Genomic DNA, 17,353 nt, shown 5'->3' with positions numbered 1-17,353 from the left:
ATGCAATGTTTTTGGAGATGTTTCTTGAAATCAATTTTTGCTTTTTAGAAAAAAGGAGCCATTGTTGAACTGCTAACATGAAGAAACCTAGCATCCTGTTTTGAGTGGAAATATATTTTAAAAAATGATGCAGCCAATGTTTTTTTAAAGGAGATTTCAACGGGCATGGCAGATACTATTTCCATCAAGATTTTGATATTTTGTTTCTCCCCAGGACACAGAGAAAAATTGGTTTTGTGTCATTTTATTCCAGACTTGCCTTGCTGTTACTGACTCTTTCACTGGATATTAAAATTACTGATCTACTGGAGAGTCAGTTCTTTTTGTTTTGTTTTTCCTGTAAATATGTGTCTGATATAATAAATTACAAGCCAAGCATGCAAGTGTGCTTCCCTTTCCAGACTTCAACTGAACCATCAGTAAATGCTACTCTTTCTTAACATTTTGAATCCGCGCCTGATTTCCATCAGATTTGGTTTTAAAAGCATGAAGAAATCCCAGGGATACAAAGAATTACACCTCACAGCCCCATTAATCTTGCATATCAAGGTTTTAATCCAAGTCACTAAGTTGCATGCATGAAAGAAGAGTATTCAACATTTCCAACATAGGGTTCTTCCAAACCAAGGGGGTCCAATCTTGGCAACTTTAAAACCTGTGGACTTCAACTCATAGAATACTCCAGCCAGCCATGGGAATTCTGGGAGTTGAAGTCCACAGGTTTTAAAGTTGCCAAGATTGGATACCCCTGATCCAAAGCATTAAGCTATCCTCTTAGTGTAAAAGTGGTATGGCCAATTCACTTTATGTAGTGTTCCAGGCCATCTGTGCACTGGCACGCAACATGCCAGAAACTGGTCCATGTAAACAAGCCAAACCCCATTCATAGGATGCAGACAGCACACAAAATCATGTGTGTAGAGGCTAGAAAGATCACTTTAATTCAATGTCATCTTCCTTTTAGATGAATATCTGAATATTTCAGATAGATTAGGGCAAGAACAGGCACCTTCCCACCCCACCTCCAATATCTTATTCAATATATACAGTAATTGCAAATGAATTGGAAAATGAAGCTTAATTATATAGCATGAAATTGCTACGATGGCTTTCAAACTTTTTTACAGACTTTGAAACCCGTTTCGAGAAAAATCCCAGCTTTCCCAATGAAGAGATACAACTCTTCTATTATATAAAAAAAATTGACTGCACCAGAGTAAACATTTTGTGATTGTGGCTGTTTTGCCATTAGTTTCTGACAAAACCTGCAGTTCCACAAAACAATTTGGAAAAAAAACCTTGCTCTAACCTTTACTACCCAGAGCAAGGTGAAGTGTCTACTGTGTAATGGTTGGTGCATTGTTAAATTTTGGGAAAGAGCTTGGCTTTTATTTATAGAATGTTCTATGTCACAACTTGAGATTACTCTTTCTCTTCTGGTGCTCCCCCCATCTCCCCTCCCCCCAATCTATATAGTTCATACATGAACAGGTGGAAATTATTGACCGATCTTGTTTGGTGTCAGTAGAGTTGGCCATGATTAATGCTTAGAAGGAAAATCTCCAGGGAATATCAGAAGTATAAATTAGACAGGGAAGTAAAAAAAAAAATGCAAGAAAGCAATGGCTATCTCTTTTGCAGCCAATAAAATTATAAGCTGGATGCATCATTGCAACTTGAACTGAACTTGGGGAAGAACCCGAGGAAGACGTTTCCAGTTACAATAACAACAAAGAGTGTTTTTGTGGATCACCTCACACAATCACCAGAATTCTTATGTATGCAGGATACCAGCACAATCTACATTTGCATGTGCTTACAGGGAAAATCGATAGTGTAACCTATCTAAAATTAGGTTACTTTTAGGAATAGGTTAAATTAATACTGGAAATGAAAGCAGCATTAAAATGAACAGGCAGGTAATGGGACATCCTGGCAAACAGTCATAAAATTTGGGGAGTAATTTAGATTTCATGCTCCAATTAAAAGAGCCAGAAGCTTTAATGGGGAAGATGCCAACATTTGATGCTCCTGGTAACTACGTTATTTCCTCATCAACCGTATCCCTAATACCCTACACTGGATAGCTGAGGAGGAAAAGCAAACCATTAGCTTCCCGTCAATGAGGACTACAAAACCTTTACAAAGATAACTGGAAGACTTCTATAAGGCACTTTGATCCTGCTGAAGATTATGTAAGATATAAAAACAACTCTAGTTCCAAACCATGTTTCTCATTCTGCTCACCCCATTTGGCCTAACCAATTTATGTGCTAGTCAATTACTGACTTCCTGCATCTTAATCACCTCTTTCTCTTACACTAATTGTCTTGTTTTTAAGTGTGGGCAGTCAGATTGCTTGTAGAAGTGTTATCTAGAACAGCAGTACTCAGCCTTTGTGGCTTGGCTTCGGGGGGAGGGCGGGAGAGACGACTGGACTGCACAAGTAGTGGGCTGATGCGTGCAAAACCTGGCTTGCATGAGTGGTAGACCAGTGCAAGATGAGCTGCGTGTGCATACGCTCTAGCCAGCCACTCACACTAAACAGGCCATGGCTCAGTAGTGGGCTGCGGCCCAGAGATTGGGGACCCCTGATCTAGAATATGAATGGGGTCTTTTTCAATTCCCTAATCTTTCCGGCTTTGCTGATGAGGAGGGGATGGTTCTATGTGAGTGGCTGGCAAGCATGCACACATGTGCAGCTCCTTGAATGGGTCACAGCGCAGGAGTAGGTCACGCCCCAGGAGTTGGAGATCCCTGCCCTAGAGCATAATACACTTTTCTGTACCCTTCTCTCTTTCAGTTATCCCATTTCTCAGGATCTAAAGAAAGAATCTTCAGATGGGCTCATCCAAGCAACATGTACACATTATTTCTTTATATACACTTCATAATGTTTATTAGAGAAGGCATCATTTATGGTCCAGTTCTGGGAGTCAAAGGGGCCCAAATTAAGGTAGACAGAACCAACAGGCTAGACAATCTTAACATAAAAGGCGTCAGTTGCAAACACTTTTCCTCTCCGTGCAGACTCATGAAGGGAAAAGGACGGGTAGAGTGCAAGATGTATTAAATGTAAATTCTTCATTGAATACTCTCACACAGCAAGTTAAGATGCAGATTTATTTTCCTTTTTAAAAATAACATGGAATTTCCCAAAGCCTATTCCCCTACTGCCTGCTACAGAAAATAATTCTGTAAGGAAATAGGATGGATTGTCCTACCATTTTCCCGGACAGTCACTCCAGATTACAAGAAATGTATTTGGCCTCCCCGAGGCTCGGCAGTTCTGAATATGACAGTGAGGTACTATATTTTTTTGTGGTGCTGTGTCTTCTGGTACATATTGCAAGTCTCTTAGAAAAAGAATGGAGCAGCGGGATGAGGGGAGAGGTCATATAAAACATTGTCTTGCCAAGGGAATGGGGAGATAGCAAAAGTTAGCAAGATATCAAAACATGCAAACACCATTGAGAGATGATCCATCTGTACAAGTCTACATGCCTGAGGCACTGATAGAAGCACAGGGCTTGGCTTGTGTTCTTTGTTTTTCATTCTTTTCAGGGTTTTGTTAAAAAGTAGTATTTTTTTTCTCGTGGTGGTGGTGGTAGTTTTTAAAAAATAATAATAAAAAAAATGGTCTTCAGACAGACTACTGAAAACAACTCTGAGAGTAGAGCACTTTCTTCCTCAAGAGTCACCTTACGGAAGAGTTCAGAAAGGGTCAAATATTGACCAATAAATGGCTTTGTCTGCTTCGTAATCTCAACTGGGGGCTTTTAACAGGGAGACGGGTAGTTGGGGAAGCTTCCTCATTCGGCTGGTTTGGTTACCAAGGAGAGCGGCTGGGCCTGTAACATAGCCAGGGCGGCCTGAGAAGACGAAATGGCTGCAAAAGTCGGCGGCGTAGTCAGAAGAGCCGTGGGGGGCATTGAGGAGAAGGGCAGAGCCCTGGAGAGGAGAGGAGACTGGCTGGTGAGGCTTGAGGAAGAGGAAGCAGCCTTGCTGGGCAGGAAAGACGCCGAGTGCAGAGATAGCTGAGCCCTGGCTTCAGGTTTGGTGGTCAAGGAGAGGGGCTGTGCTTGCTCAGAGTGGGTGGCAGCGGGCGCTGCGGGCGATGCCAAGGCAGTGGAGGGGGTGGCTGGAGAATCTAACATGCTGCCATGAGAGGACGCAGGGCTGTCACAGGACTTGTCAGCTGACAGGTATGGCATGCAGGGCTTCTTGCTCTTCGAAGCCATTGGATCTGTTAATAACAAAGAGGGCAGAGGTGTATTGACTTCCTTCGTTGTCTCCTTCCTACTTTTCACCACACTTGAAATTATCCTAATCTATTCTGATTTCGTAAAAGCCGGTTAGGCTAAAAAGAGAGTGGTTAAAGATGGAGCAGTTCCAAATCTACCATCCTAATGTAAACGCCAGGTGACACTTTTTCAGCCAAATAGGGAAAGGGCTGAAATGATTAAAAGCAGATTGTTTCCTTGGTTGAAAAAATGTATTTATTCTGAAAGCAGCCATTCCCAGTCAGCATTGTCGTTAGGGCTGTACCAAAGCCACAGCACCAGAAATATTATTCTCATAATGGCAACTGTCCAGAGGCCAGCTTACATTCTCTTTGGATTTTGTTTTTAGGAACCAACAACTTGGGAGTTATATTCTCTCCCCCCCCCCCAACTTCAATCTATCCATTCAACATCTGTTCTCTTTTTAATCCTTGATGCCATTTTGAAATTCCTACCCAGATTAGGAAGGTAGGTTTCTTGATACATTTACACATCCCCCAATTAGGAGACACTGTAAGACAAGGCAAACAATAGCAATTTTGATCTCGCCCACTTCCTCTCACTTGGAGGATCGGTGGGTGGGATAGTCTTGTTATACTCGTTCAGGACCAGACTGATGGATTAGGACCATATTGACCAAGTGGCAATGATACGTACTTCCTGTTTCTTGGATGTGTTGCTGTGTTTGTTTCTCTCTTTTTCTTTTCTTTTTCTTACCCTGAAAAGGACAAATGTACCAAAAGTGAGAATCATATTGTAGACTTATTTAAAAACTTATGATACTTAAGGGAGATAAATGCCATGCAAAACAATTTTATTTGAATAAATCACTGTACTGGACAACTGCATGTCCTTTTTTTGTCATTAATAATTTATGGTAAAGAAGACTGCCATAATAAAAAGATGTTCATCCAATTAAATACATATTGCAGAAAGGCTATTTAAAAACAGAAACATTTGCTTTCATAAACTCATTTTAGAACCAACTATATAGCTGTTTATAATTATTCACTGAACAGAAATACATTCTTTGTAAATCAAATTCTGAAGATTAAAAAGTCTCAAAAGACATGTGTATGAAGTGTCAAGAAACAAAAAAAAATGGCAACTGGCTGCAAATTTTATTTAGGGAAAAGAAATCAAAAGCACAAAAATTGGGGGCTTCATAATGAGATGCTCTGCTATGTATTATTTGGCCATTCTATTATGAGAATTTTATTCTTTATTGACTTTACTGCAGAAATGGCGACTATGAAAAATTTCGAGTAAGCAACAAATAAAGGCAAATATTGAGAAAACAAAAATATTTTCCCAAAAGAGATTAACTGATTCTTCATCGTTGTTTTAAGTATCTTAGTTTGCCCAAATAAGGGATTACTAGGATTTGTTTTGAAAAACTGAGTTTCACACACTATAACCTTATGATTAATTTTAATCAATTCCTACTGGATTCTTCTTCAATCCCCCTTAAATCATTTTAGAAATGCATGGGCAAATATTCACTGAATATTCAGAAGTCAACTGCAGCTAATTGAGTCTCTCACTATTCCCTGCTGGGATTGGTTACCTATTCCCAGCTTTTTTAACATTATTATTTCTTTGTGTTTTCTTCACATATTTCTGGTTGTTTATGTAGAAGATGACCAAGCTGAGCCCGAGGGAGGAGTCAAACACAGCATAGGTATTGGTTCTCTGCCCACCCACAAGAGATCTATGTCCAGTTCACATTGAATGTTTTCTTAATTCCCATTCATTTCCCTTGACTGTTAGTAGCTCAGATTTTGGTAGAGAGCTTAAGCTTGCAATAAATCTTTATACTCATTTGAACTGCCTGAATCTCCCAATTTCCTCAGTGCTTGACAGTTTACAACTCAACCTTGGAGACAATTCTGAAAAATGAAGTATAAATGAAAAAAAATATTCAATTATCTATAGTACAGTGGGTTGTGAATCTATAACTGCAGAGTTCAGATCCCAAAATCTGAATGATAATGATGACTATTAGAAGTACCATTATTAAAGCGTACATATCTGCAATTATGACTTACATAGTTATCTCGGGCAGACCAAGTGGGGTAGAGTTGAGAATGAAGCTGCCGTTCCTTCCGTGCTAACTCATAGTATTTGGCTTGCTCTTCACGGGACAATGAATGCCACTGAAGCATAGAAAAATATATTGTAATCTGAACATGGAATAAAGCTTTAAATGATGGTTTAAAATTATGGTACTCTTTATACAAAAACTCAAATGTTGACTGATCTTATCATTCCACTTCCAACATCGTACTGAGAAAATAACTGAAGGCACATACATATTTGTAGCAACTTAAAACTACAAACAAAGTTTTTAATGGCTTAATTCAAGTCAATGTTAAGAAAGTTTAAAATTTTTTCCCTCTTTCCTCATCAACCCATCCCAATCGATGACGATTGTAAAATCACAACACTGCAGCAACAGGCAACATTAAGGCAGAATTACACAGCCCAGATGTATGCAAGCATCACCTGTATGCAACCTGCCAAAACTTGCTAGCCCAGCCCATCTTTCTTAACAAAATAAAAACTTTTCTGGTTCTATATGCAATGGAAAAAAGTTGTTCAATCCTATGGTACACACTCTCTATTATCCATTTTCTTTTTCATGATCCAGCTGTTTTCTATCCCACTTTGCAACCTTGACTCTTGCTCATAACATTCTTAACCCATCCGCAGTATTCTGGCTCCGGATTTTGATGTTACTTCAGAATAGACATGTGCCATAGTTTCTGCCATTTTCTTTCATTTTTCCTATTCCTCTAAATGCTTTGGGTCCTCTTTCTCAGCCAGTGAGATTTGAACAGCCGAACTGCAAAACTGCAGTCAGCTGAAGTAGCCTGCAGTGCTGCATTTAACCACTGCGCCACCTCGGCACTCGATACTGGCCCGGGGATTGGGGACCCCTGATCTACATCCTTTTCTGAGTCATTTTACAATTGGATTTCTTAACATTCACTGATTCTTGGTTTATCCTCCATCCTCAGTCTATTCAACAAACAAGATACTCTTAAATCCCAAGTTTATAATCCCAGACAATTGACAACCTGTTCTATCTGGTGAGAAGATGGACTTTAAACTTTCTTAGAATGGCATTGCGAAACAACAAACGAATTTTGAATGTGTCAATAGCACATGACACAAATGGAGCAGAGAATTTAAAAAAATGTTTTAATACCCGTCTTCCTAGGATCTGGTTGATAGCGGCACTCTCCTTCAACGTACACTCTGCCACAACCTTGGCGCGCATTTCCTTCATGTACAACATGAACGCATTCAGAGGCTTTTTTATATGGGGCTTCTTCTCCTCTTCCTTTTTGACAATAACAGGTGTTTTTCTGGAAGAGCCACATTTTTCATTACAGTCCCATAATCCACGTATCTACGCACTCTTTCCACCAACAAGGAACAGAAAACATGAGGAGCAGTGAAGGATTATTATTTCTAACAAACTCTGTCACTCTTAGAAGTGGTTAGCTGCTTAATGAAGTTTCATTTCACGCCATGTCTATTGAGACAAAGGTACCGAAGAATATTGGAGAAATTGCTACGACTATGAAAAAAGCTTTTACTTTCAAAGCTGCGGCACTTAGTAATTTGTATAGTGTGCAATATTCTGTACCTTTAACAGCTGATGGAAGAGGACTAAGATAAAGTGTATGATGGCTGTTCTCAACAGTTCATAAGCTAAGAGTAGTGTAGGGGTGATGTGCACGTGTGTAGAACTTGCAATGAAGAGTTATCTGCTCTATCCAATTTATCCCAGCCATGTTGCACGTTAACAAAAGCCTCTTGATATTTTACCTAACTTAAGAGAATTCCAAATTGGTGTCTGGTTCAAGAAACAGAAGATTGTTGTTTCCATTTGTTTAAACAAATTAGGAAAAGCATGCAGGGCAAAGCTTCTGGATTTCTTTTAAAGTCCTTAATAATAGCTCCATTTTCAGAGTCATGTAACAGAGAGGGAAGATGTGGGAAGGAAGGGGCTTGCAGCTTATCAGAGGCATGAGCAACTATCCCAGCCATTGCCCAACTGCCTTTTCTGCAGGGATGTTGTGGGGAAATGTTTTTCTCCACACAGCTGGTGGCTCATCTGGCCCTTTTTGAAATTGATCATTGTTTTTCAAGCTTCCCTCCCCTCACACCAAATCTGGCTCTGTTGTGTTCATTGTGCTAATGCCAGAGCCCTAATCCTTTTGCATTATTTCTTTCCATTTTTTTACTAGGCTGAAAGTATAAAAAGAAAAATAATGCATTCCAAAAATATTCATGGAGGAATTTTATAGTGCACAGTAAAGTTGCATTATCATGAATTTGTGAGGACGTACATGCATCCAAGTACATTGTAAAACATGTTAAGAAATAATAAATGGATAGCAACTGTTTCCCTATTAGACATTCCACCAACGAAGGCATTCAGGCAGCAGGCAGCTAACCTATTACTTACGAGCTTCCTTCAGGACTCAGGCTGGATGGTGTCGGCTCTTGTTTAACAATAGGCGACACGATGGTGGGGTGTGGGATTCCTGAGGGATGGATTCCATGTGCCGGAGGAGGAACCATATGAGGGGAAAACCTGCTAGACATCAAGCTGAAGCACAAAGGTTGCATGCTGAAAACAAATGCTTCTCACAACTATTTTCATCATTATGGATCATCTATTTATTATTTCTTCATACCCCTTCCACTTTTTCTATTTCTTTGGCATCTTGCCAGAGCCCCCAAAGGAACAGTAAAAACCTAAGGTCAATGGCAATAACAGAAGGCCAACTTATGAATAACCAATTTATTGCATTAACTGCTAAGGCAGAGAGAACTATTTGGACAGATTCTGGTTCTCTTCTGTATAATCCACATATTAAAGATAAAATAAAGAGAAGAGATGCCTATTTTTATTTCTTATGAGAAATTTCTACTCATTCTGCTTTTTGGACTTCTGTCGATTAGAAGTCAATTTCTCAAAATGGCAAATTATTGATTCACTGCATTTCCCCGAATCAAGTCATACAGGAGGGTTTCATTTCCTTATTTTATCCCTGCAATAACAACATTGTGATATGGATTGGGCTAACACTGGCACACCCGGGTCACCAAATAATTATGTAAGCAAATGGGAATATGAATCAAATCTAGCATCTTAACTGTGCTGACTCTCAACTGTAGAGAAATCAAGAATCATGAAGGCGAAAAATAGCAACAACATTATCAGAATGATTATATAAACCGGGGTGTCAAACTCAAGACCCGTAGGCCAGATCCTGCCCACAGGCTGCTTAGATCTGGTCCACAGGGCCATCCTGGAAACAGTGAAGGACCGGCCTGAGGTGCCTCGGCTAGCGAAAATGTTTTCGCTGGCGGAGGGTTGCAGGAGGCTGTCACAGCCAAAAACGGAGCTCGGGACCCCGTATTCATTGGCCGACCGTTCGGGCCACCACAGGCACCCATGACATAAGTGACATCGAACTGACCATGCCCCCCTGGCCACGCCCCCTCCCCAGGTCAAACACAACCCTGATGTGGCCCTCGATGAAATCAAGTTTGACACCCCTGATATAAACCATTAATGTAGAAGATGGCATAAATGCCCTTCCACATGTGTTCCATGGAATCCTTAATAGTTCTTTGATGGAGGTTCCATGAAAAAGTAAAACCCCAGCCAAAATGTTCACTTGAACACAGCCACTTTTCTACTAACAGAACTTTCACTCTTGATCAGGGGTTCAAGGATATGTTCTTAAAAAAATACAGGTTTAAAAAAGTAATAGGTTTAAAGTTTTCAAAACCCCTGTTTTAGAGAGTACCAATTGCTAATTTGATTAAGTAAACCTCTTCCCCTATTTGCTTCTAATGAGTAAATTATAGCAATTTAAGTATCAATGAGCTGTTCATTTGGTATCCCCTTTAGATACAGTGATAGTTAACTTGCTATCTGGGCCAAATCAGGTCAGATTGTATGCTGCCTTTACACAAATACTTCCTTCCTTCATGAAAATGAATATCTCCACATATGTAAGATGTAAGACATAAATCATGCAGAATTTCTTTTATGAGATAACAGATGGGTGTATGGGTTCTTGACCCTAGTTTGACATAGGATGTACAGATAGAGTTTTGCTAGTTCAGAGAGAATTAGACCCAGATTCCCATTTGAACGCACCTGGACATTGAGGCATTCATGGCCAAGGCAGGATATGGATGTCTAAACCCACCTGGAGGAATGGAATACACTGGCTGCCCTTGCCTAAAATGGACAAGACAAGTTCTCCTCATTACAATTGCCAACAAATATATTTCTTATCCCAAATTACAAAACTAAATCACTTGACTGCTAATATTGTAGGTTCCTAGAAATTATAAAACATTCAGTGCTATATAGTCTTTATTTCTCTATGACTTCACTGAACATACATGGAATATATTATAAAGTATATTTACCTCCTGAGAATCACATTTTTTTTAAAAAACAACAACAGTATTTGCAAGTATCTGTTGCCATTAGTTGGTGCTGCAGACCTTGACCTTCTTCATCACCAAACCCAGATTCCCATTCCTTGATCAATTTCCCCCATAACTATGTTCTCTTGGTAAAATCCCAGATGACTTAAACATTATCGTAGAAATAAAACCCACAAGAGATGATCTACAGAAATCATGCATAGTTCAGTAGGGCAGTTTTAAAACCATCTTTCAATGTAAAGGCTTTCTATATACAAGATATCCAGTGCATATAAGTTTAGTCTCTCCATTCAGTGCATCATAGATCCCTTTTGAAGACCCTCCACAAACTTCAACTGGGCCAGAATGTAGCACTATGAACAGCGACATTCAAGTCTCAGTATGCCCATGTTAACTTCTGCCTCTGCTTTGTGAGCTGCAATGGTTGCTGTTTGTTTCTGGGTGGAATTAAAGGTGCTGGTTGTTACCTATAAAGCCCTATATTCAAAGGACCTGATTATTTCAGGGGGCACCTGTCTCCCATAACATCTGCCTGGTCTATTTGATCCTGCAGGATTTTTTCAATTAAACAATGTCATCTATTGGTATTATAGGTATGCAAAAGAATACCTTCACTGTAACAGTGCTTGCCCTCAGGAATGAGGTCCCCACCACCAAAATTTACTGGTACAATATGAAAACCTAGTTTTTCACCCAGTGCTTCGGCAAGGGATGGTGACAGCCCCTGCCCCCCTCAATCCGGTATCATCAAACTCACCATTTTTACTCTTTTACATTTTATTGATTTTGTTATAATTTTGGTTTCATTGTTACAATTGGATGACACACTACTTTAATGAATTATTGCTACTATTATTACTATAAATGTAATAATAAGAAAAAAACAATGAATTCAACAGATGCCTGGATCAAGGCACCCTTATAGGCAGCAAAACTTACATAGTAGTTTTCTCTATCAAGACTATGTCTGTTTCACAACTTTTAGTTGTCAACTTTTAGTTGACCCTAACGAATTTAACAATGAGTTAAACTTCCAGTTATATATGAACTGACTGAATCTTTTCAAATTCTTCTCAAGCTTCCTTATGATATTATGAATACAATGCAGGTACTGCATTATTGATACTAATGAAATCTGTACATTATAGTACAGTAATGTTCTATTGAGGACGTCAACAGAAATACTGACTGTATCACAATTTAATTGTAGAAATCCCAACTATATATATGATCATATTTATCACTCTGAGCATTACAATAAACTCAATTGTACTTTTTTTTGTTTGTAGGCCTTAGCCATCCAGCATATGAATGACCTTGGAATTGTTTTGAAGATAAAAGAAGAATCTGAGCTTCATAAATAAAGGATGTCACATGGATGGTATATCAATGTGACTGTAATGTGCACCTATGTGTGTTAAATCTTATCCTGACAAACTATGCAGAAAAAGTCTCTTGAGCAGGTGAACTTTTTAGCTAACTCAAAAAATTACAGCACCTGTGGCTTCATGAAATTGATTTATTTCAGAAGCAACACATGTTGGGGTCAAAAACTTTGTACTGAATGAAGACAAACTTGCACTGTAAAGAGAAGAACAAAGCAAGAAAGAATATTTAGAGTGGAAATTCCTACTGTGGTACGAGCCATCCCAAAGGATGAGGAATTTGTCCAATGGCACCAGAAGACAATGGATAATAAGGAGAGAGTTCTGAAGGATGGGGTGGTCGTGGAATTCCTGATAGTGAAGAAACAATAATATACATTAAGAGATTCAGTCTCTCATTAGAATTCTTTTCAATTCTAAACTAGAATCCCTACCTCCCCTCTAGTTAGAAACATGCAGATAACTTTTTATTTCCAGAATTTCACAAATATCTGCTGATAAACTTACATTTTTGTTTTGACTCTTTCCCCCTCAGTTTATTTATTGTGCTTTTCTCTTGGCAAGGCACCCAAACACTTTGATAGGCTTTGGATAAGACCATGATTTTCAAACACTCACCTGTCTTTGGGTCAATCTCTGGGGAGAGGTGGGAAGGTGGTGAACTTGGTGAAAAGTGATCATTGCTATAGGTGATGAGTGGTGTCAGTGGGTGCATGTGATGTGGATGTTGAACTACAGGAACCTTGTTTGACTGCAAGAGAAAAGCAAAAATATATCTGTAATTAAATACAGTATTTACTCCTATTTTTAAATCGTTTATTCCCTTAAAAAACAAGGAAGAAGAAAAAACATAATTTACTTTATACACATACCGCATTTCCCTGAAAATAATTTTGACCTGCGAAATAAGTGCTTGGCCTTATTTTCGGGGAGGTCTTATTATTTTTGAGGTGCAGGAGGTGAGCATGGTCACCTCATGGCTGCTGCTGTGTTGCAATATTTTTGGGGAGGGCTTATTTTAACGCATGCACTCAAAAGTCCGATTGGGTTTATTATCCGGGGAGGTCTTATTTTCAGGGAAACAGGTTACTCATACATATAGCATAGATTTAAAATAGATCTAATACATGAAATAAAATTTTCAGTATGGAAAGAGCTATTTGGCTGGCAGTGTGCTTAAGTTTTCTTAACTCTAATTTATCTTTACTATAAATTAAAGGCAACAATCACATGAGAAATTGACAAAACTGCCAATGTCCCTTCACTGAACAAGCTATTTCCCTCCAATTAACTGTTATTAAACCATTATTTTTTATAACTTTTAAGTGTGCTCAGTGTCCTTTGATAACAACCATTGACAAAGGCATTTTTAATGACAAAAAAAATCTGATACCCAAATATATTTACATAACTAACACTTTGATAAAGGTGTTTGCAAAAAAAACTATGCTGATGCTCCCCCAGCAACATCTGGTCTTCTAAGTGATTGATAATTCTATCTTCAGTATTGTTTTCAACAATTTGATCTGGAACAAATAGTAGGGTAACTTACCTACTCCTTTAAAAAGGGGGGGGGTATAAATTGGCTGATTTTCAGAGCTCAGATTTTAGGGTAGGGGTGGCTATTTTATCACAGAGCTCAGCATTTTTGAAAACTCAGATTTGACTTCTGTAAGAATAATCAGTAGTGTTCTATTTGATCTTGTTAATTTTTAATTTTTTAATTACCAGTTCATCTCTTGCCGCCTGTAAAGGCCATTCAGGTCTTTAAGTTAAAGAAATTCTGAGGTGCAAAAAAGACACAAAGTCTATTTAATTTATTAGCTATCTCTGTGTTAGTGTGCCTTTTGTTCCTTTATTATTTATTCATCTCTGCTGGGTTCCCCCTCTTGATAATTCCTTTTACTTTCAACATTCCAGCACTATGCTTCTTAAAAACATTTTCCATTTGTCTTATCAGCAAATTTGTTTTGCCATCTTCTACACTGCTATCTATTTTCATTTTGGCAATATTTCCATTTTTAAAAGAATCTTTCTTGCTTTTTCCTATCTCTTGACTATGCTCATAAACAACACCCACATTCTCTTGGACTTCTTCACACCTTTCTTAAGCTGTCCAAGCCTGCTCTAGAGAAGATCCTCTCATTTCGGCACAATCTAAGAACTGGATCCAAAATGAAAACTTGAAACCACTTCATAAGAAGGTTGTGAGGAATCCTATCAATAAGTATAAATAAGATTTCTTATAAATGGTAGTAAACAGCCTTGTAATTTTTTAACCATTTTGCCTGTATACTCTTGATATGATAATATTTTTCAGAATCATATAATGTTCACCATTCTTAACACAAGCTAGTTGTGGTCTAATCTATTCATTTTAGGATCATCAGATCATTTCTGGGAAAGGCTGAAGCTTGTTTTGTTTTGTCTTCTGCTCCTAGTACATGTTGCAAAATAATTAATTAGCACATATCCCATCATGTCCTAAAACAACCGTACTGGCAAAAGGTCCATTTTTCTTTTTAGCCAAATTCAGATAGCTAAGACATAAGCTAATTAGGGATTTAAACCTTGTATCATCATCCTTAGTATCAAGATCAATATTGGAGCCCTTTCTCTGGGCCACCATAACTTTGAAGGCAAGGGAGGTGGCAACCATTTTTGATGATAACACCCTAAACTTTCAAGCCCATTTTAGGGAGATCTGCCTGGTGCATTCCCCCCACTCCCTCAATACAAATTTTAGTGATACCCTGCATAAATTAGTGTCCTTTTAAAGGACATGTCTCAGGAAGTTCTTTAACTAAAGTAATTTAAATAAAAGTAATTCAGTTTTGACTATAAAAAAATATTCAAAACTACTTTTAAAATGAACACATATTTCCCAAGAAATTTAACGAAATAGTAATAGAAGTATTGTTTAAGTAAACCTGATTTCTGGCAATTTCATGGACAGATACGTATAGTTTTCTAGGACGAAGTAGTTAGCCCCTGCTACCATTGTAGATAATTTTTCAATTTCCCAATCTACTCCATCCTTGATATATTCTAAAGATATCCCATATAAGCAACTACTAACTAGGCTTGATGTTTCTTAGGTTTCAAGCGTAGAAGACTAGCCTGGTGCAGCCATCTCAAGAACGGCAGCCTCATGAACTCATGCTATGCACTATTTAGCAGACTGAAATATGGTGAAGCCACAGGAAAGGTTGCAAATAGCAATCACATGACCATGTTGTCATCATGGCTGAGCATCCAAGTGTCCGGATTGTGATCATGTCATAGCGGAGGTGCTGAAATGAGCAGTCAATGAATAAATGAACACGTTGCTTTACAGGTATTAAAGCTCAACATTAAATATTCAGGAAAGTTGTCTTTAGCAAGTCAATCCCTCTAAGAATTTTTAAGATTTTAATTTCAGCTACAACTTTTAGTGTTATTCTCTTTGCTCTGCTATGTAATTTGCTATTTACTGTATGAAACTCTCTCAAAAATATTCCATTTTCCTTTTTAAATCATAAGATTATTTCAAATCAATTCCAGCAGTGTAATTTCTGTCATCATGAATGCTCCGAAAAATCTAAAAAATTTCTTTCAGCATGAATACACTGGAAGGTCTGGGCTGCGTGATACAATGCAGTTCAATCTGTAGCAATGTGAGTGTGGGGAGGAGTTGAAAGATCCCCTTTTCAGTTAATTAAGAGTATCACTGTCTTATTTTGCCATTGAAACAAAAGATTCTTCTAGTCACATGTTTTTATGGTGGACTCATGAAAACCTAAGTCAAAATTCAAAGCCTGAGGCACAGATATTTTAGACACAGCTGCAAGATATTATGCCTTGAAAATTAATTGTCTCATTTTTCAATAGTTGTTTTTTTTTTCTTGTTTCTTTTTGCTGAACTAAAGAATGCTTCTTTAGAACACTTGTGGTAGTGATGAAAATGCTCTTCATAACAAACTAGTATCATGTGAGATAGATAACTATCACACAATAATTTACAAGGAATCATCTTTCCCTTTATTTTAATTAGAAATTCAATTTTTATGCCCCACATCTTGAACATAATAGCCTCAGTCATTCTAAACTAACTGTGCTGAAGGAATATGGATATAGGTGTATATATTCATAAATAAACTTTCATTTAACAAGACCTATAAATAAACCACTAGCACTTACTAAATGGGCAGGAGAGGGAGATCTTGCATCCTTTAGTGTAGCTCCAGATGGTACATCTAGAAGTGGCCATTTCACCTGAAGATACTGAAAGAAATCAGATTAAAGAAATCAGATAAACAATCACAGTGAAAAAATAATATTTTTTTTCCAAAGCTTAATTGTCCAAGTTTAGTTTAATACAAAGGTGGTTTTTTGGTGGGTTATTTTTTAATATCAGAAATCTCTTCAATGGTTGTGGTGTATTTTTAGCCTAACACCAAGATAGTATTGTAATTCCTGAGGATTTGGTTCCTCGGCACTGGTTTTCAAGCTGCTTAGGTAACCTAAAAATAATAAATTATATAATCTTATTTCTATGTAAATACTAGAGTATATTTCTTACATGAAACGGGATAAGGAACAACTGATTCAGCAAAAGTTAGGTACTAACACTATATACCAAATGTTATACAAGCCAACCATAAGAAAATCTAATTGCACTGATTAACGTATCTTCAGTTTATCAGTATTCAATAACTATTGATTTATTCTATATTTCAATGGTCAAACTGAGAATGCTTTTAAGTAAGCCAAATCATTAATGTTCAATATGAACTATTTAAATCAAATCCACCAAAGTAGCCTTCAAAGCTTAAAGCATGCTCATTAATTTTAGGCTGGTTTCACATTCAAATATAAATATGAAAATGCATTTTTGTATAATTTTCTAGCATCAATAACATACATTTGTCTTCGTTGCTGGACATAATAAAGCTATTTTGCATTGCATTTCTAGCAGAGAAAGATAAGTATCTCATGCCATTATAGCTGAATACATGGGTCCTGTGAAATGTTGGAGGTTTGAGAATGTGGACTGGATGAGTTGCAGCTGTGCAATGGAATTTCCCTAACACACAAATCTTCATGATGTAAAACAGCTGGAAGGAAATCCCAGCATGCTTTGTTTGGAGGCTGAACAACCAATAATTTAAATGGAAGATTAACCCTTCAACTTAAAACAAACTTTCAGATTTCCTC

General features: G+C 37.8%; 1 protein-coding gene across 1 annotated transcript in view; it reads right to left on the bottom strand.

Annotated features, from left to right (window-relative positions):
• Window positions 1-3,109: 3,109 nt before the first annotated feature.
• TCF7L1 (transcription factor 7 like 1) overlaps window positions 3,110-17,353 on the bottom strand; it is a 53,831-nt gene continuing 39,587 nt past the window's right edge. The window contains exons 4-12 of the mRNA XM_032229281.1: window positions 16,337-16,420; window positions 12,776-12,908; window positions 12,406-12,508; window positions 10,474-10,557; window positions 8,764-8,907; window positions 7,495-7,654; window positions 6,332-6,439; window positions 4,941-5,001; window positions 3,110-4,246 (exon numbers count right to left, since the gene is read on the bottom strand). Of these exons, the coding sequence (XP_032085172.1) occupies window positions 3,813-4,246; window positions 4,941-5,001; window positions 6,332-6,439; window positions 7,495-7,654; window positions 8,764-8,907; window positions 10,474-10,557; window positions 12,406-12,508; window positions 12,776-12,908; window positions 16,337-16,420 (1,311 nt within the window). The 3' untranslated portion in view covers window positions 3,110-3,812. The remainder of the gene's footprint in view (window positions 4,247-4,940; window positions 5,002-6,331; window positions 6,440-7,494; window positions 7,655-8,763; window positions 8,908-10,473; window positions 10,558-12,405; window positions 12,509-12,775; window positions 12,909-16,336; window positions 16,421-17,353) is intronic.

The sequence above is a fragment of the Thamnophis elegans genome, chromosome 13 (assembly GCF_009769535.1).
Source record: "Thamnophis elegans isolate rThaEle1 chromosome 13, rThaEle1.pri, whole genome shotgun sequence".
NCBI classification, from domain to species: Eukaryota; Metazoa; Chordata; class Lepidosauria; order Squamata; family Colubridae; genus Thamnophis; species Thamnophis elegans.
This window is presented reverse-complemented; position numbering and strand designations above follow the sequence as displayed.